At 43.7% G+C, this 27,861-nt stretch overlaps 1 protein-coding gene across 1 annotated transcript; it reads left to right on the forward strand.

Annotated features, from left to right (window-relative positions):
• Positions 1-209: 209 nt before the first annotated feature.
• On the forward strand, positions 210-27,838 carry vwa5b1 (von Willebrand factor A domain containing 5B1). The gene is made up of 22 exons (XM_048242248.1): positions 210-558; positions 3,041-3,203; positions 4,149-4,310; positions 4,418-4,637; positions 5,070-5,224; positions 5,512-5,643; positions 7,204-7,328; positions 8,825-9,001; positions 10,659-10,769; positions 11,231-11,433; positions 12,631-12,745; positions 13,214-13,399; positions 13,702-13,903; positions 14,123-14,322; positions 17,024-17,285; positions 17,718-18,011; positions 18,151-18,288; positions 18,512-18,643; positions 22,404-22,478; positions 22,777-22,846; positions 24,114-24,237; positions 25,411-27,838. The coding sequence occupies exons 2-22, from the start codon at positions 3,065-3,067 to the stop codon at positions 26,110-26,112; spliced, it is 3,924 nt and encodes a 1,307-aa protein (XP_048098205.1). The 5' UTR covers positions 210-558; positions 3,041-3,064; the 3' UTR covers positions 26,113-27,838.
• Positions 27,839-27,861: the final 23 nt, after the last annotated feature.

Here is a 27,861-nt window from a genome sequence, read left to right on the forward strand (position 1 = left end):
TTTGTCTGATCCCCTAGTCTTGGAAAAAAAAGAAAAGCAAGTCAGAGGGTGAACATCTGAATGGGGTCTCGTCACTGATTGTAGGGAGGAGAGAGAGTGGGTGGTGCTGATGCTGCGAGTACAAGGAGGAGGGGGGATCGAGACAGAGACAGAGAAGGGGGAGGATGAGGAAGAGGGGCTACTAATGTGTCACACAGGACCAGCTCTCCCCTGGCAGCGAAGCTCTAACTCTAGAGCCAGCCGAGAGTGCGAGGTACTTTTTATAACCACATGTTGCTGCGGCGCCTGAATTAGTGCAGCTGCCGCCGTCACCGCAGCCACTGCTGCTCTCTGCCTCTCGCTCTGTCTCCCCCTCGCTCTCTTTTGTTTTGCTCCCTTGAGAGCAAGAGCCATTTCATTTAGTTTCAGCCACCTCTGACAGCTGACATTTCCTCTACGCCATTCAGACGAACGTCATTGGGCAACATTAAGAACTGTGGGGAGGAAAAGAGTAGAAGACAACGGCCCCATATTTGCACATGAAGAAATTGATGTGAGAGTGTTTGCCCCAAATGAAAGGTAAGAGCAGGTATTTTCACATTTTTAAAAATGCTGTTATGTTCAGTTGTGAATGTTTCTTTCAATTGGTTGTTTTTAATGATTTATATAGGTGTATAATATTGCATAATCAAGATAATTAAGTGCATATCCCTGATAGTATAGGATATAATAGTTTAAAAATAGAATTTCTGCTTTTGCCAGTCTTCCTCTTTGAAGTCAAAGCAGATATAACCCCAAAAGCACCGTAGCAGTTGCAATTGTGTGTAGGTGAAAGCAGATTATTTGTCTGCGGGAGTCCAGACCATTCTGCATCAACAGGTGGTTGTCTCTCTCTCTCTGCTTCAGCTGATGTGTGCTGTACGAATGGTGGCAGGAGCAACACTCATAGTGGATTTTTTTGGCATTCTCATTAAAGCTTTCCACAAGAGCTGCAGATGATTCACACCACTGACTTGTGGGGGGCAGCTGAGAGGAGCTCCCTTAGTCTGTCATATGAATCAGTAATTATCACAATCTGCCAAATTGGAAAAACACTGTCTGTCACACTGTGTAACTGCTGTTTAGAGTTAGCATGTCACTTGCTAATGAGAAAATTGGTTTTCGGGCTCATTGATTGGGATGTGGGCTTAGTGAAAGTGACAGTTGTGGGAAAATGTAATTGAATTGTTTACAACGATTTTTTCAATAAACCTCCAGTACAGGTTTCTCCATATGCACACATGTGTTCAGAAGTGAGCAGACAGGGATTATGGGATAATTCAAAAGTGCTAATTCTAGGTATAATTTTTCAATTTGTCAGTCAGTGTGGCACCTGGTGGCAGTGGGTCTTTTTTGGTTGGCTAGCCAAAGTTAGATTTGTACATTCAGATTTTAGTCATTTATTACTGCCTTATTTTATTGTGTTTTTGAATGTGTACATGTATTTCTGTTTGTGTATGTGTGTGTGTGCTTTTGTGTTGGCAGTATAGCAGTATGCATGTGTGTGTGTGTGTGTGTGTGTGTGTGTCTGTCTGTCTGTCTGTTTGTGTTTGTGGTTCCCTTCTGCGTTATTTGTGTGGCATGTGTTGCTCAGGACACATGATGGCAGTGTAGACACTGTGCAGGGGGAGCCTGTCTGACCTTTTCCTCCTCAGCTGGCGACAAGATACTACCAAAGCAAGACCTCAATGAAGAGAAAGCCTCTCAGTCTCCCCCCTGTTAGTGCCCTCAGAGCCCACAGAGCCCTCGCAAGTTTGGATTAATGCCTTTGCTGGAGAACAGTGATACCATCAGCCACTTCCCTCCCAGATACCTCCTCTTTGTCCACAGGGAGGTATAAGAACAGCCTCATGTAATCTAGGAGGAGATAAGACTGAGGGGAAATCTATCATGAAGGGAGGCTAATAGGGTTTAGTCACAGAGGAGCTTTGTGGAAGATTTCTGTCCATGCCATCTTTCACTGGTTTAGGAAATCTCAGCGATGTATCTCCATTTGTGCCAGTTTCTTTAGAGTTGAGTTAGGGTGTCAAGCAACAGCTACATTCACTTCTCAGCAAGTGCTTGCATGGTCAGGAAACTGGTGAGCTTGAGAGAGGGTTTGAACGTGGTTGATGTGATTCCTCTGGAGCACCACAGCAGCGGCAACTCTCCTGAACAACATCTGCATAGCCACATGTAACAAACAGTGCACGGACCACTCCCCATGCTCCTTTTGATCTGTCCGTTTGCCTTTGATGGTGAAACTAGGAGTGGAAGGAAGAGACAGGAACTGCTTGCACCAGATATTCTGAAACATGACCTGTGGCACACACATTCTGATCTGTGTTCTTTGACTCTTGTCTCTGGAAAACAGATGGTCCATTTGAAGTCCGGTATGGATCTATCCTGACACCTGTCTTTTGGTCTGAGCCACGTGTTTTATTGTCATTGATTGTGACAACTAAAAATTAAATCGGCTAAAGCTGCTGAAGAAATTGAGTGTTGAGAAAATCAATGCCTGATTCAATTCTCAGTGACAATTTAAACCATTCAAAGACAACTACAGGGATTTCTCAGTTCAAGTGGACTTTCCCTATTTCTTCTCTTTCCATGTTGATGTTGCATGGCATTAATATCTATGTTTGTATCTTCAAGTTCAAGTTCAAGTAGTTTATTGTCATGTACTGTACTCTAAAAGGAATTGTAAGTAATGAAATTATTGTGCTCAAGAGCCAGTTCAACTTTAAAGAATAAACTAAAAAGTACTAATTAAAAAGGTATAGTGTGTGTGTGTGTGTGTGTGTGTGTGTGTGTGTGTGGGGGTAATGGGGTGTGTGGGAGGGGGATGGTGAAATGGTGTGTGTGTGTGTGGAGGAAATGGTGAGGGGGTTGTTGGTGTGTGTGTGTGTGTGGAGAGTAATGGGGTGTGTGTGGGGGGTGTACCTGTGTGTGTGTGTGGGTAGGGGGTATGTTGTGTGTTTCAGTGGGAGGATGATGATGAAATGTACTTGTGTGTGTGTGTGTTTTGTGGATATGCATAAAGACGCCCAGGTGTAAAAGTTGCAGCATGCCAGGACTAATCAACAAAGAGAAATGGAAGGCCCTGCCCCTCAGCGTCTCAGACGTCAGCTCCTGCATCAGGGGCTACACTCTGGCCATGACGGCCTCGCTGACCTACGACAACATGGACGACCACCCCATCGAGGGTGAGAGACACCATCATATTCATGTGATTTGGGATGTAGCATCTTAAATTTAATGCAAGACAAGACTCTTTTTCCTACAATAGAGGTCACTGACATATCCTTATATAAACCTCTAAAGATAACCCATCTAGGCATTTTATCCTCAGATCTGAACCAAGAGTATCTGATAAGGCAGGTCCCTCACAGGGTTTTGAGCAGCCGTAACCATCAGCTTGGCTGACAGCTTCACAATATCTCCTGACACTCGCTGCAAAAGCTATCATGATGACTGAGCCTTTTGTGCCGATATCCCCAACCTTTGGATAATCCCTGCCTTGGCTTAAGAAAGCCAGAAAATAAAATCAATTTCTGACATCTGTAGATTGTGCTACATTTGCCATGTATTTCTTTTGGGAAGAAATTCACTAATGATGATTAGTGTCCATATGGGCCTTGTGGTCACAAATATAATTTTGAGCATATAAATTAGATGCCTCATTATCATATTAATCAGCCCTCCAAATCCCTGGCTGGGGCTGGTGTATCAGCTGTCTAAAAGGCAATGTTAATCTCTTCAGCATATGCAGTTTCAGGTGAGATGGATGTCGTGGGAATGTACTGAATCCCTTAAAAAACATGCATTTCTAATTGTTTGTCATGGTTGTGGTAACACACAAGGTTCCATGAAATACTAGTTATTATATTTAGGTGAAAATGCAGCTCAAGGCATTAGCCACAGCACATGCTGTTAGCTATTTCTGATATCATTGTTAATTATGGTAAAGAGATGCTGAATGCATGTGATTTATGCTGATTTAACATTTTAGCATTGGTCATGGATCTTGGTTAAATGTTTGTTTAATGTTGATTAATGCATTGATTATATATATTACAATATTCATTTTTCTGTGCATGCATTTAAGGGCTGAATTCTTTTAATGTCAACTCAAGCCTTAATCTATGCAGGAATCTTCATTTATCCACTCGAGGAATGCTCAACGGTTGTTGGCTTTGAAGCAATGATCTCTTCTCAAATCATAACCGTGCAGATCAAAGACAAAACGAAGATTGATGACTGTTACTTTGATTGCTGCTCTTCAGCCAACGGAGCTCTGCCCAGTGGAAGCGGTGAGGATGTCTCCCTCTCTCTTTCCCTGTGAACCATCCCTCAGACCAAAGCTTATTTCTGAGGGGGAAGGGTTAATTTGTCGTGTCGTAATTGTATGCTTCCACAGGACACGTTGTTATGGAGGAGGACCTGGAGAGAACGGTGCTGGTGGTGAACCTGGGGGTCATTCCGCCTCTGGAGACGGTGAGCGTTCTGGTCAGCACCTCCTCTGAGCTGTCCACGCTGCCCGGCGGGGGCGTCAGGGTCACGTCTCCGCCTGTGTGCACCCCCAGGGTCGAGCGCTCGGTGAAAGAGGAGCAAGCATTCTCCCCTGGCACAAGTAGAAGGTAACTGCAGCAACTGCCGCGTAAAACTGGTCACTGACATTATCAGGACTGCAGTGTTGCCTGCGTTAAAAAGTCACCTTTACAAATTCTATGTGTGTATGTCTGTGTGTATGCATGTATGGATACATCACTGATTTGTTGGTAAATTCCTCTCGATAAGAGACTCCCTCCTGCAAACCAGGGGTTTTCAACTGTTTGTGACCCAGAGCCCACCTTTCTGACTATGGAAGCAACCTGCTGAAAACAAAATAGTGATTCACACAGTGAGAGTACATTATTGAATGTATGGTCAGGGACCACCAGCAATGCCTGCACCAGCGGGCCACGGACCACTAGTTGAAAACCCCTATAGCCCGATATAAATGAAATATTGATGCCAGCCTACTAACAGGAGAAATGGCCTCTCTGAGCAGTATGATGGTCCCTGTGCAGGAGAGAGAGACACCACTGTGCCCTGGGTCCTCATGACCAGGTACCAGGGAGTGGTCAGCTGTGTTTGGCCTGGTTGCTGGAGGATGAGTCCATCAACTCCATTGACTACGACTTCAACTTCCAGCTGGAGATCAGAAGCCCGTACCTGCTTGCAGGTCAGAGGAGATTGTCTAATTGAGAATACATGTAGGGTATTTGGAATGCATATGGTTTCTGTTGTATTTGAAATGAATCGAGTTAGAATATAATAGAAATTTGTTTATACATTCAAATGCATTGTATTAATGTATATTGTATTTGAACCTACATTCCTACATTAGTAGACATTGTTAAAAACTGAAAAGGCCTCTTTGTGTCACATGGAGGTACTCGTACCCTTGTGAGTGGAATAACCCGTGCTGGTACTGCTTATTTTAGATGCTTTAGAGCTTTCTTTGTGCAGGTGTGGAGAGCCCGTCCCATGCCATCCGGGCAGATGCCGACCCGTGTGCCCGCTCTGCCACCAACATAGTGGTCACCCTGGCAGACAAGTACACCTATGACTGGCCTGTGGAAATACTCATCTATCCCAGTGGTGTGTATTACACACTTATACACAGCACAAACAGTCCAACACACACACACACGCACGCACGCACGCACGCACGCACACACACGCGCACGCACGCACGCACGCACACACACACACATGCACAGTGGAGTTTGTGTATCATTGAAAAACAATAGGGACAGCCAACAAAGCATTCTCAAGACATACCAATATAGCCTTGACAGCTTTCATTTACTTGTGCAGAGTGTAGAAAGCTTATTAGATCAGTTGCTATTGCAGCTCCGTTTCCTTAGTGGCCATTGATGCATTCTACCTCCAGCTGTCTCCCTCTCAGCATGGGCTGATAAGATTTCCGAGTCTGTCTGCCCTCACTTTCCTCTCCAGTGCAACCTAGAAGCCTTCCCCCCAGCCCACCTATCTCTATATCTCTGGCTGCCTCACCTCTGTGCCATGCTGTCTGTTGTTCACAGTCTTTATCTCTCCCTTCTTCAATTCTTTCTTGCCTTTTCTCTCTCTTTCTCTCTCTCTCTCTCTGTCTTCAGATTCTCTGCCTATGCCGATTTCTGCTTTCTCTCTCCCACCTGCTCACTTACAATAACCTGTGTGTGTGGGCCAGCGGCTCTTAGATACCGAAATTAATCTTGGCATCCTCATTGTGCAGGCAGTGAGGGGCGCCTCATTGCTAAGAAAGACCGCGAGCAACAATGCAGTGCAATTCAATAGGCTGGGGAGGATCTGCGGCAACGCAGTGCAGAGGTCTCGGCCTCATCAGGGAGGGCGCTCGGTGCGGCCCCGAGAGGGAGCCGGCGGCACTGTAGTGGAATTGATTGACTGCGCGCAGTGCTGCGGCTTCGCATTTGCATGTGGTCAGTCATATTTCCCCCTGGTGAGTGTCGAGAAGTGATTGCCGTGCTTAATCAGACGTCACGTTTACAAGTAGAGGGAGGGAGGGAGGAACGAGGGAATGAGAGAGTGAGGCAGAGGGGAGAATGTGAAGGGAGAGGGACAAATGGTGGGCACTTGAGTTTTAGCAGAGTGGGAAGAGAGTGAACAGGCTTTTTTGAGATCTCAGAGGAATAATGAAACAGCACTTCTTTAAAATCACTCCAGTGAGCGAGTCGCTGGACTTGCAGTCATATACTCACATTTTAAGACAGCCGTGAGCCAACTAATCCCTGTGAGGAGCACATCAACCCACTGCAAAGGTCTTAGATGAACTGAAGCAGGTAAACTGAAGATGAGCTGAAGACGACAGCACCACTACCTGTCTGTCTGTCTGTCTGTCTGTCTGCCTGCATCTCTCCATGTTGATGCCCTTGCTGCAGTTGGGCAGGCCATGGGCTGCTCTGGCCACACAGAGTGTCTGAATCATGTGAATTAGCCCATTTCACAAGATGGGGCCACTGTGTAAATCAACTTCCTGTGGAAGAGCACTGTCACATAGACAGCAAAAGAAAAGTCCACAGGAAAGACAGAAAAAGGAAGATGTTTTACCCTGCCAATTAAGGTATCATTAACATCAATGAGGCCGGACACCTGGACACTGTGGAATTGGTCTATTGTCCCCCTGCTGCTTGTCTGCAGAGCCTCATGTGCCCCACGTGCTGGTGGAGAGCGGCGACATGATGTTGGAGGAGTACGACGAGTACCTACGCAGCAGAAGCGACTTCATCAAGGGGACCAAGAAGGATGCAAGTGATGAGAAAAAAGTGAGCTGCCGCCCACGCATACAAGAATACACACACACATGCGCACACACACACACATACACACACGCACACACCGTACATACACCCACCCACGCATTTATGCGAATGTAAATAATCCTGGGGCCTATACAGTATATGAGTAGAGGCATATTCTTTAGCATTCCCCAACACACATGAATTTGAATATGCCAGCTGCAGATGTAGCCTATGTAAAGTCATCAGTTTACAATTTGTTTTAGATCTTTATGAAAGTGAAGTAATATACTGTGGTGTAGGCTACTCATACTGCATAGGCTACTACTTGAGTAGACTTGCTTAGGTGGTGCAAACTTACTAATGCTTTTGGAATAGCATTCAATAACAACCTGGCAATACAGAGGTTGTGATGTATTTTACCTCTTAAATGCACACCAATAGATGCAATGAGATTGATAAATCACCAGCATACCTCAACGGGAGGCACACAACATTCAACCCCACAATGATTACCGATAAAACAGGGTTTCTATGGCAACCACCGCAGCTCCTCAACCCGCTGGTAGGTACTTATATCCACACTGCAGTTGAACATAGGTTAAGTGCCTTTCCTCAAGTTTACTGATTGTCTTGGGGAAATGATTTGACGTATCAAGTGGGATTGAAACAGGGTGTTCCCATGAGGGGCTTTTAAGTGCTGTTTCTCACAGCTTTCTACAGGTCTTTTGAGATTTTACAATGTGTGAGTGAGACTCGCTTTATGAATATTCAGTTACACAACCCTTTTTGATATAATATGGGATGGATGTGAACAATTCCATTGTCATGTGTGTCATCACATTTTGCCATTTTGGCAGACTCTTCTCTCAACAATTTTATCAACAATTTTATAATCATCATGGTAAAGTTATGTAAGATCTTCATATTGCAGATATCCAGAACAGAATATTTTTATTGAATGAATTCAATTTAATGTAATTAGTCCCTTCAGTAAGTCTTCACCTTGACACAACAAATGCAACAAATGCAACAAGCAAACTGCAACCATGGAGTCCTCTGTACTCCACAACCATGGAGTCCTCTGTACTCCACAACCATGGAGTCCTCTGTACTCCACAACCATGGAGTCCTCTGTACTCCACAACCATGGAGTCCTCTGTACTCCACAACCATGGAGTCCTCTGTACTCCACAACCATGGAGTCCTCTGTACTCCACAACCATGGAGTCCTCTGTACTCCACACAGGGAGAGTAGCCAGTAGGGACTATGATGAAAAAGTAGCAAAAGAATTATTCATTGCGTACGCATTTGAAGAGTCACTGAATACAGCATGCTGATACTATTCTACCCACACACAGTACAGTTGTGTGTGTTCCTGAGGATATGTGCACATGGTGTTTCTCTGCCAGAGACTGGCCTCATGGGTCAAGCCCAGTGCAGAGGACTTTGTGATGTGATGGCTGTGAGGGTCCTCCCTCAACTCTCCTCAGCGCTCTGCTTCCCTCGTCCCATTTGGTAGGTGGAGATCCTGCGCAAGAGGCTCCACAAAGACATCCTCCACAACCCAGTGGTGATGCTGAACCTCTGTCCTGACCTCAAGGCCATGACCTCAGAGCACATGAGCCCACAGGGCGAGTTCATCTTCCTGATCGACCGCAGCGGCAGCATGAGTGGGATGAACATCAGCTGTGTGAAAGTGAGTAATGAGATGTCTACTACGTATGTATGTATTTAGTTAGTTATTTACGATAGTGTTGTGGAGAGAGATGTCTACTACGAATGAATGTATTTAGTTATTTACGGTAGTGTTGTGGAGAAAGATGTCTACTACGTATGTATTTAATTAGTTAGTTACGGTAGTGTTGTGAAGAGAGATGTCTACTACGTATGTATATATTTAGGGTTTTGGGGCTGGGAGGCATGAGATGAGGAGTTGCTCTGGACTTTTAAGCATGCTATTATGTACTACTGTTTGCTGTCTAGTCATGTACATAAACCTCTAGTCAGTCAGGGGTCAATAGGCTATTCAACATACAAATGAGGTCACTTAGAACAGGTCAGATAGAACTGCTGCTATGAGTGTCCACATTCTACGTGAGCACCGTTTGCTGAAGAGGTGTATACACTGAAGTCATCAAGGCATCGCGACTGCTGATACAGGAGCACTTCAGCAGCACACATTTGCAGCTCCCCATTTTTACTACCTAAATTGTATCTGTGCCAAGCAAGCCGAGGATTGAACCCGCTGGTATAACACAGCCGTGTTTTCACAAGCTCTACTTAGCGGGGAGTGAAAACAGAGCTTGAATTCAGCAGCTGGTCTGGAGCCTCTGTGTGAATGCCAAGCGCATGCTGAGCGGCCCGCTGATGAGCGGGTGACGCACCACACCACACCACACCTCACCGCACCACGCCACGCTGCCGGCCGATGACTCATCTCCACTTCAGATGGAGGACGCAGCACTCGTGACACTGCCGTGCCAGGCTGCTGAAGTCCTAGGTCATGCTAATGATAATATCAGTCTCCCGGCTCACTCACATCCCAGATAAATGACTTGATCTTGAATGGCTTGAAATGACTGGAGAGAATGTCACACATCAATGCTGAGCTACATTCAGGTCTCTGAATCAAAGGGGAATATAAATGTAATATATTTAAAGAAATGCTGTGATCCTGGCCAAATTTGAATGCAACATCAAAATGACTCATTCATAAAGAGTAAGTTGATCTTCAACTTCAACAGTCTGTCTTCCCGCCATCCCTCTTTATAACTGTGGTTAGGTTGTGCAAAATTCGAATGGCAATTCTGCTTCCTGTTTGCTACCTCAATTGAAATGCAAGTGAAATTCAATAATTAAATTGGAATTTAAGAGCCAGTTTCAATTCAATTCTGGAATTTTGCACAAGCATGGATTGAAGTACCTGTTTTGCCATCAGATCTAATATCTATAACTGTATTTTTATATCTGGACCATTTTTTGCTCCATTAACATTATGAATGGATTTCTACATTCCCCTTTAGCCCCTGCAGGAAGATGTTTGATGTGTTATTACCCTGGTGGAAGCACCTGGTGTTAGTACAATCAATTCTGCAAGAGCCCAATGAGAATATCCTCTCAAACACACATTCATAGTAAAAGGTCACTGATGAACATCAGCACTTCAACATGGATTTCAGCGTGAGCTTTTATTTTTATAGCTCCTCTGACCTTTCCAGGCTGACCGTTTTCCACCTCTGTTTCCTAGCTGTCCTTTTACTCTGTCAACCTACTCCGTCTAATATTGCGACCACTTTTTTGCCAACGATTCTGAGTGTCCTCAGCAGCATAAAAGCTTTTCAATGTCCCCACAGGATGTCATGGTGGTTATTCTGAAGAGTCTCTTCCCAGCCTGCTTGTTCAATATCGTCGGCTTTGGCTCCTCATTCAAAACACTCTTTACCACCAGTCAGCCCTATGATGAGGTAGGAGGCCAAAACAGACACCAGAGCTGTGATGTGGGCTGATTTCTCTTCACACCAGTCCCATCAAGCTCGTTTTAGGGTTTGTTGGGATTATTGTGGCCAAAAGTGACTTAGTTGAATTCTCGAAAATTGCTTAAAATTGCTGTAATTTTGATAATAAATGCAATTTCAACTAATGCAGAAATTCTATATCTTTTAGTTTTTTTTTACATATATATTGTAAATAAGGGAATATTAAAACCTTACAGGGAATCCTTGCAAAATTGCATGATTGAAAAAAGAGACTGTCATAGTTCTGCTCATACATTGTTTTGTAATTGCTGAAGGACTCTTTTAAGAATCAGTGGTTAGAATGTCTAAGGAAGACCAAAAGAAAGAAATACCTTCAAAATGCAGTGCATGCCCTCTTCAGCTGTGCACAGATTGGATAGGGATGGCAATTGTATTTCATTATGGCACAGGACAACCTGGCCATGGCTTGTGAGTACATCAGCAAGATCCGGGCTGACATGGGTGGCACCAACCTCTTAGCACCTCTCAGCTGGATCCTGCGGCAGCCCATGCACCGGGGCCACCCACGGCTGATCTTCCTCCTCACCGACGGAGCGGTCAGCAACACCGGCAGGGTCATCGACCTGGTCCGCCGTCACGCACGCTCCACCAGGTACACCCACCACTCACGCAACTCAGGCCATTGAAGACTGTTCAGTCATTACAACACACACTAATGACACATTATGGGGCTACATCTCCATCAGACTGTCTAAAATATTGATATTGCTCAGTGATATATGGAACCAGTGTGATTATTCAGAATAATGGGAACTTCTTGATATACTGACTGCACTAAAAATATGCGTTGTGTTGTGATTTCTTGGATATATAACACACATTTTTGGAATGTCATCAGATTATAAAAGTAATCCTTGCAAGAATGTTCTGTCTTTAGTTTGCCCTTAGCATGTACTCAGAGAACATTTGCTTTGTATCTGATATCAAAGAAGTTGTGTTATGACTTACTCCCTTGATGCTCTTAAACAAATGTTGACTTGAAGAAGCTGTCTCGCTATTGGTGCTATAGTCTATGGCCCAGTAAAGATATTGAGCTGGCAGGCACTATTTTGTAGGATTGTAGGTCAAAAAGAAATGAGTGAGTCTGCAGAGAATGATACAATTTTCTATCATGTAAACATTTCATGCAGAAAATGACGAAGACCTCTCACAGATTTGACTGAGGTTATTTTACCCTGTGTTTTCTAAATATAGACCCTTTCAAGAGAGTTCCATTATCAGCATCATAGTTGGCCCCACAAGGCTTCCGTTTTAACATTCCATATGTTATCCTAATGCAGAGGAAGTAGATTGGGAACCAAATAGAACATTCAAGCATTGTTTTTGTTTTTATTGTTGAAAGGGTCTATACACTAGTGTACATGAGAGAAAGTCTCACCCCTAGTGCCTAGTGCCAACCCAATAAAGGCAAAGCCTCAAGGCAACAGTGTATATGATAACTGAATCTGAAAGATCAGTCTTTCTCTTAATTGCATGGTTACCTTCATCAAACCTGTATAAAAAGTAATCACACTAGCACTGTGATTGTCTGCTAGCTCCCCCTGTACTGGAAAATCCCTCTGAGACAAAAAAGCCACAGAGGATCTAACTGACACAGTAATGAAATATGATGAACCACATGAGAGACTTCAATTAACTGAATAAATATTGAAGGATATTGACTTGATAATCCATACTACAAATTGGGAACCAAATAGTGAAATCCAGCAGACACAGTATGCAATTGCCCCAACGAGAATGGCTTATCATTGCTAATTCTGAGGCATTAATGGTTATCTTGCCTTGACAGGTGCTACACCTTTGGAATTGGGCAGAGTGCCTGCAGAAGACTGGTGCAAGGACTGGCCACAGTATCCAAAGGGATAGCAGAGTTTTTTGCCGAGGGAGAGAGATTGCAGCCCAAGGTTCTCATTTGCACCCACATGTTTATCGTTCACTTCCACATTCACTTATTCTGAATGTTGCAGTAAGGCAATTACCAGCAGGTTGTAAATTGTGGCCTGTCAGTGTGATATGCAATTAGCATTCATTCTTTTTATTAAACATTTACATTCACAAGAGAATGATGAATAAATCATCAATACAAAAATAACAGAATAATGCATGCATCTTTTTTCCAAGAGGATATTAAATAAGGAAAAGGTTGTATGGATGTCCTTGTGATTATACATAAGCAAACATACACATACACACATATACATACACATACACATACTGTACACATACACATACACTTGCTCAATACACAATATACATACATACACATACACATACACATACACATACACATACACATACACATACATATACATATATGCATAGCCTTAATTAATTAACCATGATTAATTGTTGCCTCCAATTAATTCCTTCAGATGATCAAGATCCTAAAGAAGTCCATGACCCCAGTGCTCAGTGACATCTCCATCGAGTGGCTGTTTCCTGAGACCAAGGAGGTGCTTCTCTCCCCAGTGGGAAACACCTACCTCTTTCCAGGAGACCGTCTCATTGGTTACTGTGCCGTCTGTGACACGACCCGCTACCATCCCAACCCCAAGTCTGTGAGTGCAGTGAGGGAGAAATCACAATATTCTGACATGCTTTTCTCAGTGATGGCAGTCTGCACATTAATAACCAGCTCTGTGTTCTTGGGGCACTTGGTGTGAAAGAAACATTTAATTGTTAAGAAACTGTAAGGAGTCTGGTGAAATTAGATTTTTTATTTAACCATGACTGTCTCATAGGGCCCAAACAATCCTTTAGTACTGCAAGTTTTTACTGGTCTGATTAGTTCGACTTTCCCTTGTTTAACTTGATAAAGAGGGACATCTTAAGGACTTTGGTGACCTCCTCTCTCCATCAGGATAAGCGCAGACGCTACAGCATGATGCGCTCCAACGAGTCCGCCAGCTCTGTGTTCTACCACTCCCAAGAGGAGGACCCAGCCAGGAGTGCCTCAGAATGTCCAGCCGCACAGAGGGACATGCATACCGGGGTCCTGTTTGATGGTTACCAGGACACCATGTCTGAGAGCAGTGCACTCGCCACTGAGCACGACTCCATGGGTAACGCTGTGCACACTGTCTTTGAAGGATGCGTTTTTTTACACAGTAATGCCATTGCTGGGAGTCAACAGCTTTGAACAGCTGTGACATGCCGCTGAAATGTGATACTGAGAGCCAATGACAACTACAGACTCTACGTTATGAATGCTTATTATTATTGTCTATATCAGTCATGGATGTTCTGGACATCTGGATTGACTGGGTTTTGTGTCCGAACAGGAATGGACCCACAAACGTCACCAAGACGACGGGCCTACAGCACAAACCAGATAACAAATTACAACCCAGCGAAGCGGGTGTTCACCCCCAGCGACCCGAGCTCTGTGGTGGGGAAGAACCCGCTAAGAAGAGCCAAAATCCAGGAACTGATTCATCCGACAAACCCTGACCATGGAGCTCAGTGGAAATTAGACTATCAGGTCCGTTAACCCTGTGAATACCCACACTTCTCATAACTGCCAGCAAGTCTAATGATTGAAGTAAAATACATGCTAAAACCAAGAAATATGTATTATAACAATTTGACTAGATTACATACAGGGTTCTAAATTAACTTTTTTGATCACCAGCCAATGTGGCTGGTAACTTTCTAAAGTTACTGAAAAACTGAAAATAAGATAAGTTACTGAAAATAAGAGAATTATGAGTTTATGAGATGAGTGTCACTGAATGCATTTGGGTCATTCCACTTCAGTTCAACCAGGGCCTATGTTACCCAGGAGACACACTGCAAAATTACTCCTATGTAAGATCAATACTTTCCAAGATACAGCCAGTTTTACAGGGGGAGGGGGGTGTCGATTTTGTTCGGCCTCTTTTTTTGTCAAAGTTCACAAGCCCACAGCGCAAGAACTAAACCATGTAGGAGGCTCAAATTTTGCATGCTGGTACATAAATAGGAATAGTATGTAGCAAAATCGTCACGTTTGGTCTGGATAATCCTGCATGGTCATAGCTGTCCCTCAAAGTTGATGCAAATTTTATTGGAGTTTTTGGCTGGGCTCTGTTTAAGCCTTCAGAAGACATATTTGTACTCAACATAGGCTCTTGAATTATTTTCCTTACTGAGATAAGTAGAAACACTCTCACAAAAAGCAATGAACAGAAAACAAATCCCTTCAGGGTCTGAACAGCAGACCTCACAAGTCTGAAAAATCATTTTGGTTCTCATTTTCAGAGCACCCAAACACCTTGTGGGAATATACAAAGATTTTTTAAATATGTTTTTCTTTATTCTCCATGATCCCTTCTTTTTGAAAACACCAATTTGACTTGTCTTATGCAAATCTTTCTTTTTTATTTTCCACCCTGAACATGGGCAAAATGCCCCATTGACATTCTTCTAATTCCTTGAGTTTTCTGGTAGACGCTCTGTTCGTTTCAGTCTCTCGCGCTGGTTTCTCTCCAATCTACGCGTAGTCAATGGGCGTATCACGTAGCATTACGGCACAGTGGTCATGGGAAATGTTGGAAGTAGGCCTACTGCCAGGGGGGATATATGACCGAGAGCACGTAATGCCTCATGCATCACCAGCCAAACTGGCTAGTAATTTTTTATTAACACCCGCCAAAATGAATTTTAATGCGGGTTGGCGGGTGTTAATTTAGAACCCTGATTACATATGCAGGATTGATCTGATAGAACCAGAAAACAGCACTTTGTCCATCATCCAATGTGCAAGAGATGTGGTGTAAACCTCAGTGTGACATAAAATCTTCTAAATCCTAAAATCATTGAAATTAGCAGTTGTCACCTTTAACTCCCTAATGCCATCATCATCTATATCCATCTGTAACTAGGGTAAAAAAGAAGTGTAGACTGTAAATTAAACAGCATTGTGTGCTCTTCACCAAGTTCCTAAAATAGTCAGCATATTACTGCATTATTGCAATCACAACCAGCAAACACCTATTTCAATTTAGATGGCAATCTAATTTTATGGTGTGTCATGTTGTTTCGGTCTAACAGAATTATAAAATCAATCTTGATCCCTCTCTTTCCCGCTGTGCAGTACCTCAAATAGCTAATCCAAAATGAGCAGTCAGGAGGGACACCTTCCTCACAAAGGATCAGGTTGCATGTACTGTACGCTGATGAGTGCAGTGCAGTGATGAGATCTCTAAATGCAAGGACACGTTTGTCATTATTCAAATGCTCCCTGGTTTGTCAGTCAGAAAAAAAATACATTAAGACCTGTCAAAAATGGCACTAGCATGTGCATCGCCATGGCAGCAAACAGACAATGGGGTGACAGAAATAGGCACTCAGTCTTTTGATGTGCAACTCTTAATGACTGGTGCAATCATTTCCTGCATTTTGGCTGAGGAGAGGGCCAATATATATGATAAATACCCAGTGTGCCCTGGCTAACTAAAAGGCAAGCTCATGCCCATCTCCTCATCTCAGTCCTTATAAGCATCGTTTTCTGAGGTAGCCAGCGAGAACAATCCAAGTCCATATTTATGGATTTCTTTCACGTCTCACGTAATGAGCCTTGTCACCCGCGTGTAAGGGAGCCTGAAGTGAATCTCCCACAAAGAGACAAATCCAATAGCTGCAATCAAACTAGCATTCATATCAATGGCTTTACCCCAGAGACACAGAGATTGGGGTGAATCAGAGGGAAATATCAAATAAATAAGCCTTCAGAATTAAGGAAGCTGAACTGGAGAGAACAAGTTCCTTTTATCTCTGGATGTATGAAGGACATACAGTATGAAGGTCTCCAGTGAGATGTACATTTATTAAAACACGTATGTGAGTAAATATATAGCACTTTATGCATTTATGCTTTTTGTCAACTGACAGTATAAAGTAAAAAAGGCCATCATGAGACTATAAATCTGTGTATGTGTGTTGGGGGAGGGGGGGCGGTGTCTGTGTATGTGTGTGTGTGTGTGTGTGTGTGTGTGTTGGGGGGTGTATGTGTGTGTGTGTGTGTGTGTGTGTGTGTGTGCATGCATATGTGTGTGTGTGTGTGTGTGTGTGTGTGTGTGTGTGTGTGTGTGTGTGTGTGTGTGTGTGTGTGTGTGTGTGTGTGCGTGCGCGAGTATGTGTGTGTGTGTGTGAGTGAATGTACCTCCTGTATCTTGTCTAAATTGCATGTGTTTCTTCTCCAGCCACAGCTGGCTAGTCTGTGTGCCTCAGCCTCCAGGGGCCACACTGCTGGAGATGATCGCTCCTCATTACTGCAGCAGCAGCAGCAGCAGCAGCAGGAGGAGGAGGAGGAGGAGCTAGCAGAGCAGGACCTGGCCCAGCCCTGTGGCGGACCCCAGCCAGTGGGCCGCAGCCCAGCGCCAGCCTCAGCGCAGGTCTCTGCCCTGGAGAACGGATCCAGGTCCTCCTCAGAGAGCCCCTCTGTGGGAAGCACTGGAGAGGGAGGTCAGTCAGGCACAGCACAGCACAGCAGTTGCAGATGACTGTCTGGCACTGATGATTTCATGCACTGGAATAAATATGCCATCAGCATGGACTGTGGGCCCACTAGTTTGGCCTGGGCATTTATTTCTTTTGATCATCAAACTACTAGCCTACAGTACTTCCCTGTGTCAGAGTGTGAGAACAAACAGTAAGGGGCAGAAAACCGACGTTCTCCAACACGCTTTGTTTTCTGTGAAGTCGTGAAGCCTTAATTGCATCCTCAGCAGGTCCCCAGTAATGGAAAATCTCATTTAGAGTCTTAGACACGTCAGATAATGGTGCCAGACAAACCAATTTAAATGCACTCTGTGGTTCACGGCCATCTGTGTCACATTAAGCCTGTACTGTAGCTGTGTCTGACGCTGTGTTGTTTTTTTCTTGGTGCTCATTTAGATGGGTATGCACACCAGCTCTGTGAGGCGGAGACTCCTCAGGACCCCCACGTGCCCGCGGTCAGCACGGCCAGTTGTGGCCAGGGGGACTGCAAGGCAGTGGTGTCCGGGCTACTGTGCGGGAAAGAGGTCAAGTGGGAAGTGACCTTTGACATCGAGCAGTACCTGCAAGGTCGCGAGCGAGAAGAGAAAGTTCACGAGGAGCTCTGGAATGAGACGTTCCATCACCTGGCGGCCCACTCCATCATCCAGGACTTTGAGCAGATGGCGGAGAGAGAGTGTGAGATTGAACACGGTGAGGACATTTATAATGGGCTCAGCACAGGCTACGTTCGCTAGTCTCATTGTTTCCCTTGTTGAGATGAACACACATTGGCTGATCTTTAGTAGCATTTCTGTAAAGTGGTGGTGATGGTGTTGATCTGATCTCACAGGGTCTGGCCGCAGATACCAGCTGTATGCAATCCACACGAGCAAAGCCTGCAACATCCTAAGCAAATTCACAGCATTTGTTCCCATAGACCTGGATACTAATGAATATTTACCGACCTCCATTGAGTACCTGAATGTGGGTGAGTCATACAATTGTGTTTGCGCTACACAGCCTGCCAAGATCACAGTGCTTTGCGGAACATTAGAAACACATCAAAGAGACCACACAGAGATTAAAAAAGTGCTGTTGTTGCCCAACTAATATGGTGATGCCTTGCTTAAGCTTTTCCAGCTGTGTGTGAGCCTCTTTGTTTACACAGACAGAACACAGATAATGTTTGTATATCCACTGGATGTTTTCAGGGGAGGACTCAAAGAAAGGATCCCAGTCAAGCTCGCGCTCGGGAAGCAGGAAAAAGCGGGCCTACTCCATTGGACTGGGACGCTCTCAGTCAGGCTGCATGTCAGAAGCTGAGGATGGCTTACAGGCTACAAGTAGGGAGTTATTATTAAACCATCCAAAATGGTCTTCTTTAATAGATGTTCAGTGTTTGAAACAACATGTTGGTCTATGAGGATGTTGGTTAGACATGGTGCTTTGGGGATAGCCACTAAATTGTGGGCCAGTACTTCTGTCCCTCTACCGAGTCATAGTCAGACAGCCTACACTTAAGTGCAGAATCACAAAAACACCAACGACAGGTGACCTTGAAATGAAGGCTTACTCAGAACAGTCATTAAATGGCAAGCACTATCAAGCAATTTCATCTTCATGTTCTTTTTGGGAGGGCACAGACAGTACATTAGTGAATGATGGATGATTTGATGATGATTTATTTGGATCCCCATTAGCTGATGCAGAAAACATCAGCTACTCTTCCTGGGGTCCACACACTACATATAACAAACAAAACAAGTATCTATCTATCTATCTATCTATCTATCTATCTATCTATCTATCTCAAAACATCAACATACAAGACAACAGATATGAAAACAAGCAAAAGAAAGACAGGAAAAAGAATAAATAACTAAACCATCAACACACAAAAACAGACAACAACAACAACAAAAGATAAGATGACAAAAAGGGAAAAGAATAAATGAGTAAACAAAAGTAAAATTCAGTAGTACATACTAGGATTCAGTGCAATCAGCCATGAGGTGTCTCTTTACTTGGTTTTTGAACCTGGATGAAGGAGACTGTTTGTACTATTGTTTGTACAATATTCACAAAAGAACCAATTTTTTTCAGTGTCCAATTTGGCCCAGTCCTTTGTTTCATCTTGGAAATCCCCAGCGCAACCTCATCATTAGTTATTGTATCTTTCCAAATGCAGCATTCACAGAAATTACACATTATGAAAAATAAGGTGACACATTGGCAATATACTTTTCATTCTCATTTCCTGACTGGCTTTGTCAGAGTGTGTGTGCTGAGGCATTCTTTAATCCTGCTGTGAAGTCATTCACAAGATGTAATGTTTCATAGCTAAATGTCAACAGTGTCACGGAGTTAACAGCAATCTCTTGAGTGCGCAGCCACTTGCTCTTCTGTGTTTTATGCCGGGGTTGAGAGAACAATGTCATATTAAAAGGCAGTTATAAAAATGTTGAGACAGCAACCCTTCAGATTCAAATAACAGTGGCAGAGGTATAGTACATTATCCATATGAGCTCGGAAATAAATTCAATTCAATTTCAATTTATTGTACTTTACCAAAACATTACACATGTATCATGGCGCTTTACAGAATGTAGGCAATCAGAGAAAAAGGAAAGAAAGGAAGAAAAGAAAAGAAAGAGAGAGAGGCCCATGGGTAACCGGAGTAACAGGGGGAGGAAAAACTCCCTAGAACTGGAGATACATATAGGAAGAAACCTCGAGCAGATCCACGACTCAAGGGCCTGACCCATCTGCCTAGGGTCAATACAGGACAGTAAGGTCTGTATACATGACAAATGCATATGATAGTCAGGTGTAGAGAATAAGATATGGTGTTAAAAAGCACTTGAGCTGAAAGTTACAAGAGGTGGGGTGATTACGTATGATAATTCATTAATCCTGATTTAGTGACAGAAAGTTCAAATAGTCCAGCGTTGGATTTGTCCAGGGGAAGGGAGTTGTCAACGGGCATGGTGGTGGGTCGGCAGACGGGCCCAGAATTGTCGTAGGCAGGTGATGGGTCACTAGGCTGTACGGGCCAGGAATCCAGATAGGGTGACAGTAATAGGGCAGTCGAGGATGGGACTTCAGGTGAGATGGGTGAGAGGAGGGCCAACACATGGATGGTTGATGACTGGTGAGTAAGGGGAAAGAAAGAGAGATGTAGAGTGGGTTAGTGTTACTGAAAATCAAAATGGTTAATGTCAGTAAGTAATCAGTGGTACTATATATTGTTACAGTATATCATAGTGAGAATAGGCAAGAGAGGGAGAGTTGAGAGAGAGAAGGGGAGAGGGGGGGGTTGTACGGCGTGACACATGAAAAGTCCATGACAGCACTATGCTACAGCAGCATAACTAAGGCATGGTGAGGGGTAGTCGGCACCAGCGCAGGTATGGTCAGTGACCACCATCGCACGCGCGACTGGGGTGCCAGTCACACGAGGACTCAGCAAGGTGGTCCATTCCAAAAATCCCTGAGGTGGGTGAAGTTCCACACCGCACCATACCTAACTATTGGAGGCAGTAAAGAGGTATGTTTTAAGTCTAGACTTAAAAATAGGGAGGGTGTCTGCTAGTCGAATTGAGGAAGGAAGATTATTCCAGAGGAGGGGTGCGTGAAAGCTGAAAGCTCTATGTCCTACTGTAGTTTTTGAGATTCTTGGAATTACAAGAAGGCCAGTATTCTGTGATCGTATACGGTCTAGGTGGGTTATATGGAACTAGGAGATCTTTAATATATTCTGGTGCCTGGCCATTAATGGCTTTGTATGTTAGAAGTAATATTTTGAAGTCAATGCGACTTTTAACAGGCAGCCAGTGTAGAGATGCCAGGATAGGGGAAATATGTTCATATTTTTAGTTCTAGTGAGTGTCTGAAAGCAGCTGCATTTTGTATAAGCTGTAAGCTCTTTAGACAGGTGTTATTGCAGCCAGCGTATAGAGCATTGCAATAATCAATCCTTGAGGTGACAAAAGCATGGATTAATTTCTCAGCATCTGGTAAGGATAAAGACTTCCTTATCTTTGAAATGTTCCTTAAATGATAAAATGAAGTTTTGGTAATCTGTTTTATGTGATTACTTAGTGATAGGTCTTGGTCAATTGTAACTCCTAGATTTTTAACACTTGTGGATGAGGATAGTCGAAGATCAGTAAATGTAGCCTGTGATGAGGATAGGATATCCCTCATCTTTTTAGGACCTAAAACCATGACTTCTGTTTTATCGGAGTTCAAAAGCAGGAAATTGTTTGTCATCCATGTCATCCATGTCTTTATGTCTCTTATACATGTGTCAATTCGTCAGGTTTTATGAAAAGGTATAGTTGTGTATCGTCTGCATAAGAATGAAATTTAATGCCATGTTTCCTAATTTCTGAGCCTAGAGGAAGCATATAGAGAGAAAATAACAGGGGCCCTAGTACTGAGGGGACCTAGTACTGACTAAATAAACAGGGGACCTAGTACTGACTAAATAAAGCATTCTGTGAAGAGGCAGTGACAGTACACTTCCATGCATATTGTGACAAACATTATGCAACTAGCATAGCAGAGATCAATGAGCAAAGCCAGTCATACATACAGTATATATACAGTAGATATATAAACCATGAAGATGTTCAGTGCTTTTTAGGGGGTCCCTTAAATGATCCTGATGTTGCTCATTGTTGGTTGGTTTGCTTGCATTGTGCATTACTAACACCATGGTCCTACGTGTCGGCAGCTATTGTCTTGTCAGACTGTTGTCTCTAGTGTGACCCCTCAGACTGTTGTCTCTAGTGTGACCCCTCAGACTGTTGTCTCTAGTGTGACCCCTCAGACTGTTGTCTCTAGTGTGACCCCTCAGACTGTTGTCTCTAGTGTAACCCCTCAGACTGTTGTCTCTAGTGTGACCCCTCAGACTGTTGTCTCTAGTGTGACCCCTCAGACTGTTGTCTCTAGTGTGACCCCTCAGCTGTTGTCTCTAGTGTGACCCCTCAGACTGTTGTCTCTAGTGTGACCCCTCAGACTGTTGTCTCTAGCGTGACCCCTCAGCCTGTTGTCTCTAGTGTGACCCCTCAGCTGTATTCCTGCGTGTGTGTTTTGTAGTCCCTGGTGATGACCCTTCCCCCTGCGGAACTCCATCCTCAACATCTGGATGGGAAACGTACAGATTCACAGACGGTGACGTATATTCTCTACCCAACACCCACCCGTATATTCTCCAGCGAACACCCAATCTCCATCATGTGCCACAGTTATGGCCCAGTGAATTACTACTGATGTTGAATGTTTGAAAATAAACAATCCTACTGACTGAACACATGGCATTCACATGTGAAGACATGACATGAACATTAAAGGCCACACGTGTGCCTTGTCCCCGGTCTACCCTGCTCTGTGTGCTGGGTAAGTGTTGTGGGCTGAATAGGCTGGGCATGAATGGAGGTGTAACCTGCTGGGTCTCTCGTCTCCCTTTCAGCCTCTCAGAGGAGTCCATCTGTGACCTCGGAGCACTCGCAGAGATCCGTGGAGAGCCTCTTCTCCGCCAGGTGGGTGAGGGAGACATGAACAATCAGGACACACACACACACACACACACACACACACACGCACACACACACACACACACACAAATATAAATATACATACACCCCCCTCTCTCACACACACACACACACTGGCAAATTAAAACATATATTTTCCTTAAAATAATCAAACTTGTCATTTTCAACATTTTATATGTTTGTCTTTTAGTCTAGTTTTAGTCCTTTTTAGTCAGTTTTAGTCAAATTTCTGATTACCATTTCAAAATAGTGTTTCATCTCAATTTTCCAATATTGGGTTTTTTGAGTTATGTAGATTTTCACATTCTGTTTTTATTTACATCTTACACGTTTACGTTTTTTGAAACATGTTACTGGCATCAAATTAAAATGAACATATATTTTCCATGAAATAGTCAAACTTGTCATTTTCAACATTTTATATGTTGTCTATGTCCTTTTTGCAGCTAAATATGGGTTTTTGAGATTTGTAGATTTTCACATTCTGTTTTTATTTACATTTTACACAATGTCCCAACTTTTTCTGATTTGGGGTTGTAGTAGAGAAGGTCATCAAAGTCCTCACAGATTCAAACCTGCACATACTGTACAGACATAGACATACATGCACACAATAATATTGATACATTGTATATAGCAAATTCTTTAAATCACATCACATCAGCCATCACATTTAAATCACATCACATCAACCTCATTTGTAGGCTCTTGTTTATACACATTACTGTACTTGCTAGAGAGCAGAGAATGGTGTCAAAAGACCTAGACTGAGGTGGTTTTATAAGGTCAGCCTCTCAAGAAAAAGTATGTGGAATTCCTCTCAGTCTCCTGCCTCTGCAACATACACCTGCCTCCCATTTGTGTGTGTGGCACCTGGCATCTGGCTTCATGCAGTGTGTGTGTAATGGCTCCTTAGATTCCCTTTCACATCTTTGTCTGGCCGTCCCTGAAAGCCTCCGTGTGGTTCCATTTTCTCCACCGCAGGCTGCGTGTGGATGCCATCAACCTGAGGGTCACACAATGTCACCAGTGGCTATTCACTGCACAACTGCCTGGATCTGCTCTATATTGGGTTTGAATTGAGGGCTGTTAGTAAAGCTTACAAGTACAGGGCTTTTCTTCTTACTTCCGTGACTCAGAAGAGCGTCGGTCTGACTGATCCACCAGACCTGGTTTAATTGTAGCCATGGCTCTGTTCACATGACCGTGGTGTTTTTAGACTGTGTGTGTGAAGTCTGCGTCTCCCCCTTAGGCTGAGTCTCACAAGGACACGACTCCTGACCAAGGCAGCGCGGGGTTTCATGAGCCGGAGTCAAAGCAAGACCAGTGAGTCAGCGGGTGACAGTGACAATGACAGCAAAGACTACATCCCTCTGGTGGGTCACTACAAAAACAAACGTCACACAGAGAGACTATGTTAAAAAAAGACGTTACATTCACCACTGAACACTTATGTTCCACATTTGCTTGATGTTTGTTGCAAAACACAAAGTGAGAGTCAACTTTGTGAACTTTTAAACTGTCAAACACTCCACTTTCAAACACGTCACTTTGTCTAAGATCTGAAGACCACATTCAAGATATTTTTTTGTAATTTACCTTCTATTGAGACTAATTATGTGCGCTGATTATTTCTGCAAAGAGGCTTTGCGTCTCAGCCCTTTTGACTCTTTCCTTTGATAGTCTAACAACATGCAGTACAAACCGCCCCTGCTAGTGTATTTCTGCAATCTGCAGTATTTCTGCAGCCATTCTCTTTTCTATTCTTAGCCCTGACGTCTAAATCAAGAAAAAACAAGAACAAGCAATTGAGAAGAAAAAAAAACTCAATGCTGCACCACTTTATAGCAAATCCCCTTTGTTTTTAAAGGAAAACACAAGTCAACTGATTAATTGACCTGCTACGTTTCATTACAGAGTGACAGTGGGAGTGAAATTGTGTTTTTTCCTTAATTGTCATTATGCAATTCTAGCTTTAGATCATGACAAACATTTACGTTCCTGAAAATATGTGTGCATTGTCCATATATGCCGTGTTCACCTAAAGCCATGGCATTTTGTAAAAGACAAAACTATTAAAGATCTCTTCCTTTGTAAATGTCCTGATACCATTACCCTAGACTGTGAGCTAGCGATTGATTACTTGACCGCAGAGTCTGATAATGATCTTGTCTTGTGAACTTCATTGTGATGATAGTTTACTCTATTGAACTCAATTGAATAGTAAACGTCTACATGAATCAATACCACCAGTCAGTCACCAATCAGTATAATAGCAGTGGATAATAATAATAATAATAATAATATGTATTTATATAGCACTTTTCAAGCAAGTGCTCAGGATACCAGAGGATTTCAGTACATAACATTGCTTATATATATATAAATTGGACTGTGTCTACTAAGCCATATACATATATATATATATATATATATATATATATATATATATATGTATATGGCTTAGTATATATATAGTACTATATATATAGACTCACAGTCCAATTCCAGCCTTTGTGTTTACTTCATACTCTTTGTGCTCATGGCAGGTATCCTTGCAGTTAGCCTGTGGGGCCTTTGCGCTGGACAGCGCTCTGTGCGAGGCCATCGGCGTGCCCATGAACAAGCTGAAGTGGACGTCCCCTTTTAGTAGCCACCGCCACAGCCTGCCGCACCTCTCCCACTCCAGCAGCCGGCGGGACGACGCGGGCAGCAGCAGCAGCGGCGTCCAGCCCTCTCCGGACCCCGAGACAAAGCCAGACGCCGAGCTGAGCATCAGCAGCCACAGCCCCTCAGCTCGGAGCCCGCGGAGCCCCAGAAGCCCACACAGCCCCCGCGTGGACGCTGGCTCCCCCTTCCTCGCCCGCCCCTCCACCTCCTCCACCTCCTCCTCCTCCTCCTCCTCCTCCAAGGAGCCTCCTCACTCGCCCGGCCCCTCGCTGATGGACAGCGGCCACGGCTCCGAGGCGGAGCGGGCGGGGACGCCTGAGGAGCGGGGCCTGTCGCTGGAGAGCATGGTGTGGGCCACTGCAGTGGCCCTGGCCTGGCTGGAGCACAGCTCGGCCAGCTACTTCATTGAGTGGGAGCTGGTGGCCGCCAAGGCCAGCATGTGGCTCGGCGGCCAGAGCGTCCCCGAGGTCCGCGACCTGGCCTCCGTCAAGGCGGCCGCCAACCAGCTCTTCATCATCCTCAGGCACTGGGACGAGAACCTGCAGCTCAACATGCTGTGCTACAACCCCAAAAGCGTGTAGTGGCGTGCGGGTGGGCAAAGTGGAGCGCTCTGGGTGCCTCTGTCGAGCTGTGCTATGCCAAACAGGGAGCTGCCCTCTTTGCACGTGAAGGGAGCATGCTCCGCTATGCCAAGGTTTTTGTTTTTCGAGGAATGCTAAAATGATGTCACATCCTGGAGCCCTGAAGGTCGTTGTCTTTTAAGTTGCTAATATACTTTGATGTAGTGGAACAGTGCAATGAAGTTGAATGTCAGTGCATTGTGATTATAATGTAGGGTTCAGCACACTAATCAACCAGTCTCATCTCATTACTGAGCAAAGGCTTCTAACATGGACTCTTCAGTGCATCATACAGTAATTAGCCATGTCTTCTGGAGGTAAGACTGACAATGAGAATGTTTTCAGTTTGATTGTATGACTACTGTAGTCACGTCTCTATTTTTCTGTTATTACTGGCCTGTACAAGTGTATTCTATGTGTACTCATACTAATGTGAGAATAACTTGAACTTGTTTAAGCAGTGGCAAGCCGATGTTTTGCTCTGACCTGTAATTTGTAAACCAGTGAAGCGTATCTATATTCAACTTAGCGGTATATGTAGCAAAACCTTAATTGAATGTGTTATGCTTTACCTCTGTGAAACTTTAGTGTAGATGTAGTCTGTAGCGTGCAATTACATCACTTTAACCCCCTCTAAATGCAGGTCACAACATGAATGGAATTTGGCAGCTAACACCTTAATCAAATGCTTAAATATGGTATAATTAAGGATCATACTACATATTTGATTTAAACAGTTGCCTATTTGAAGATTCTCAGATAACGAAATGACTTATCCCAATTAAACCAGAGGCCATTTTGATTTCTGTTCTGTTCTGAGTTTTCCCTGTGATATGCTGGCTGTACTCAGACCATAAGTGCCTGTCTTTTCTGACATAAACACATGAAAGACTCAGTGGGCTGTTGCAATGTATGGCATGTTTCAACCGAAGCAAAATATCTGTGCCGTTTTGAAGTTTGTTTGTGTTGTGTTTCCATGGTTTCTCAGTGCTTTCAATTGCTGGATGATGTCACTGTCTATTTTTCTAAGTTAAAAAAATCAAATCAAGGATGGGAACATGCACACATCTACAATGATCACGGATGTGTACTGAACCCCACAACATAATTCTCTCGTCCTGTTTTGTATTTTAAAAATATTTGTTGATGTATTAAGTGTATATTAGGAATGCTAAACTTCGATATGATTTCAGCGAATTCACAATTCTCTTCTAGTTTTACTTTATTGCTGTCACTTGCATGCACTTGTCAGAATTTTAACACTCAGTGTTACTCAGGTATTGCTTTTGAATCAGCCTGATTTAGGACAGGGCCCAAATGTGAGCCTGATTTAGGACAGGGCCCAAATGTGAGCCTGATTTAGGACAGGGCCCAAATGTGAGCAGCTGTCTGTGCTGTGGGACAGGAGTGTGATGTTTTGTTCTGGACTCGTCTATAAACACCTAGACATCAGCCCTTCATGACCTAACATCTCATCTAACATGACCATTTGTCTCATTTGATGGTGGCTTTCTTGTAAGGAGTGGACTGTTGGTGGTGAAGTGTGGCTATTTATATCCTTGCTGTGCTACTTTCTGGACATGCACTGTTTAACATCTTTCTATTTCTTAGAGTCAGTTTGCAGATGTGCAATGATGATCTATGTAACTGCATGTAATAAAGTTTCAGTGCAGAATATCTGATGTAACACCTGATTATTTTCAGTAATTC

Source organism: Alosa alosa, chromosome 4, assembly GCF_017589495.1.
Source record: "Alosa alosa isolate M-15738 ecotype Scorff River chromosome 4, AALO_Geno_1.1, whole genome shotgun sequence".
In the NCBI taxonomy this organism is placed as follows: Eukaryota; Metazoa; Chordata; class Actinopteri; order Clupeiformes; family Clupeidae; genus Alosa; species Alosa alosa.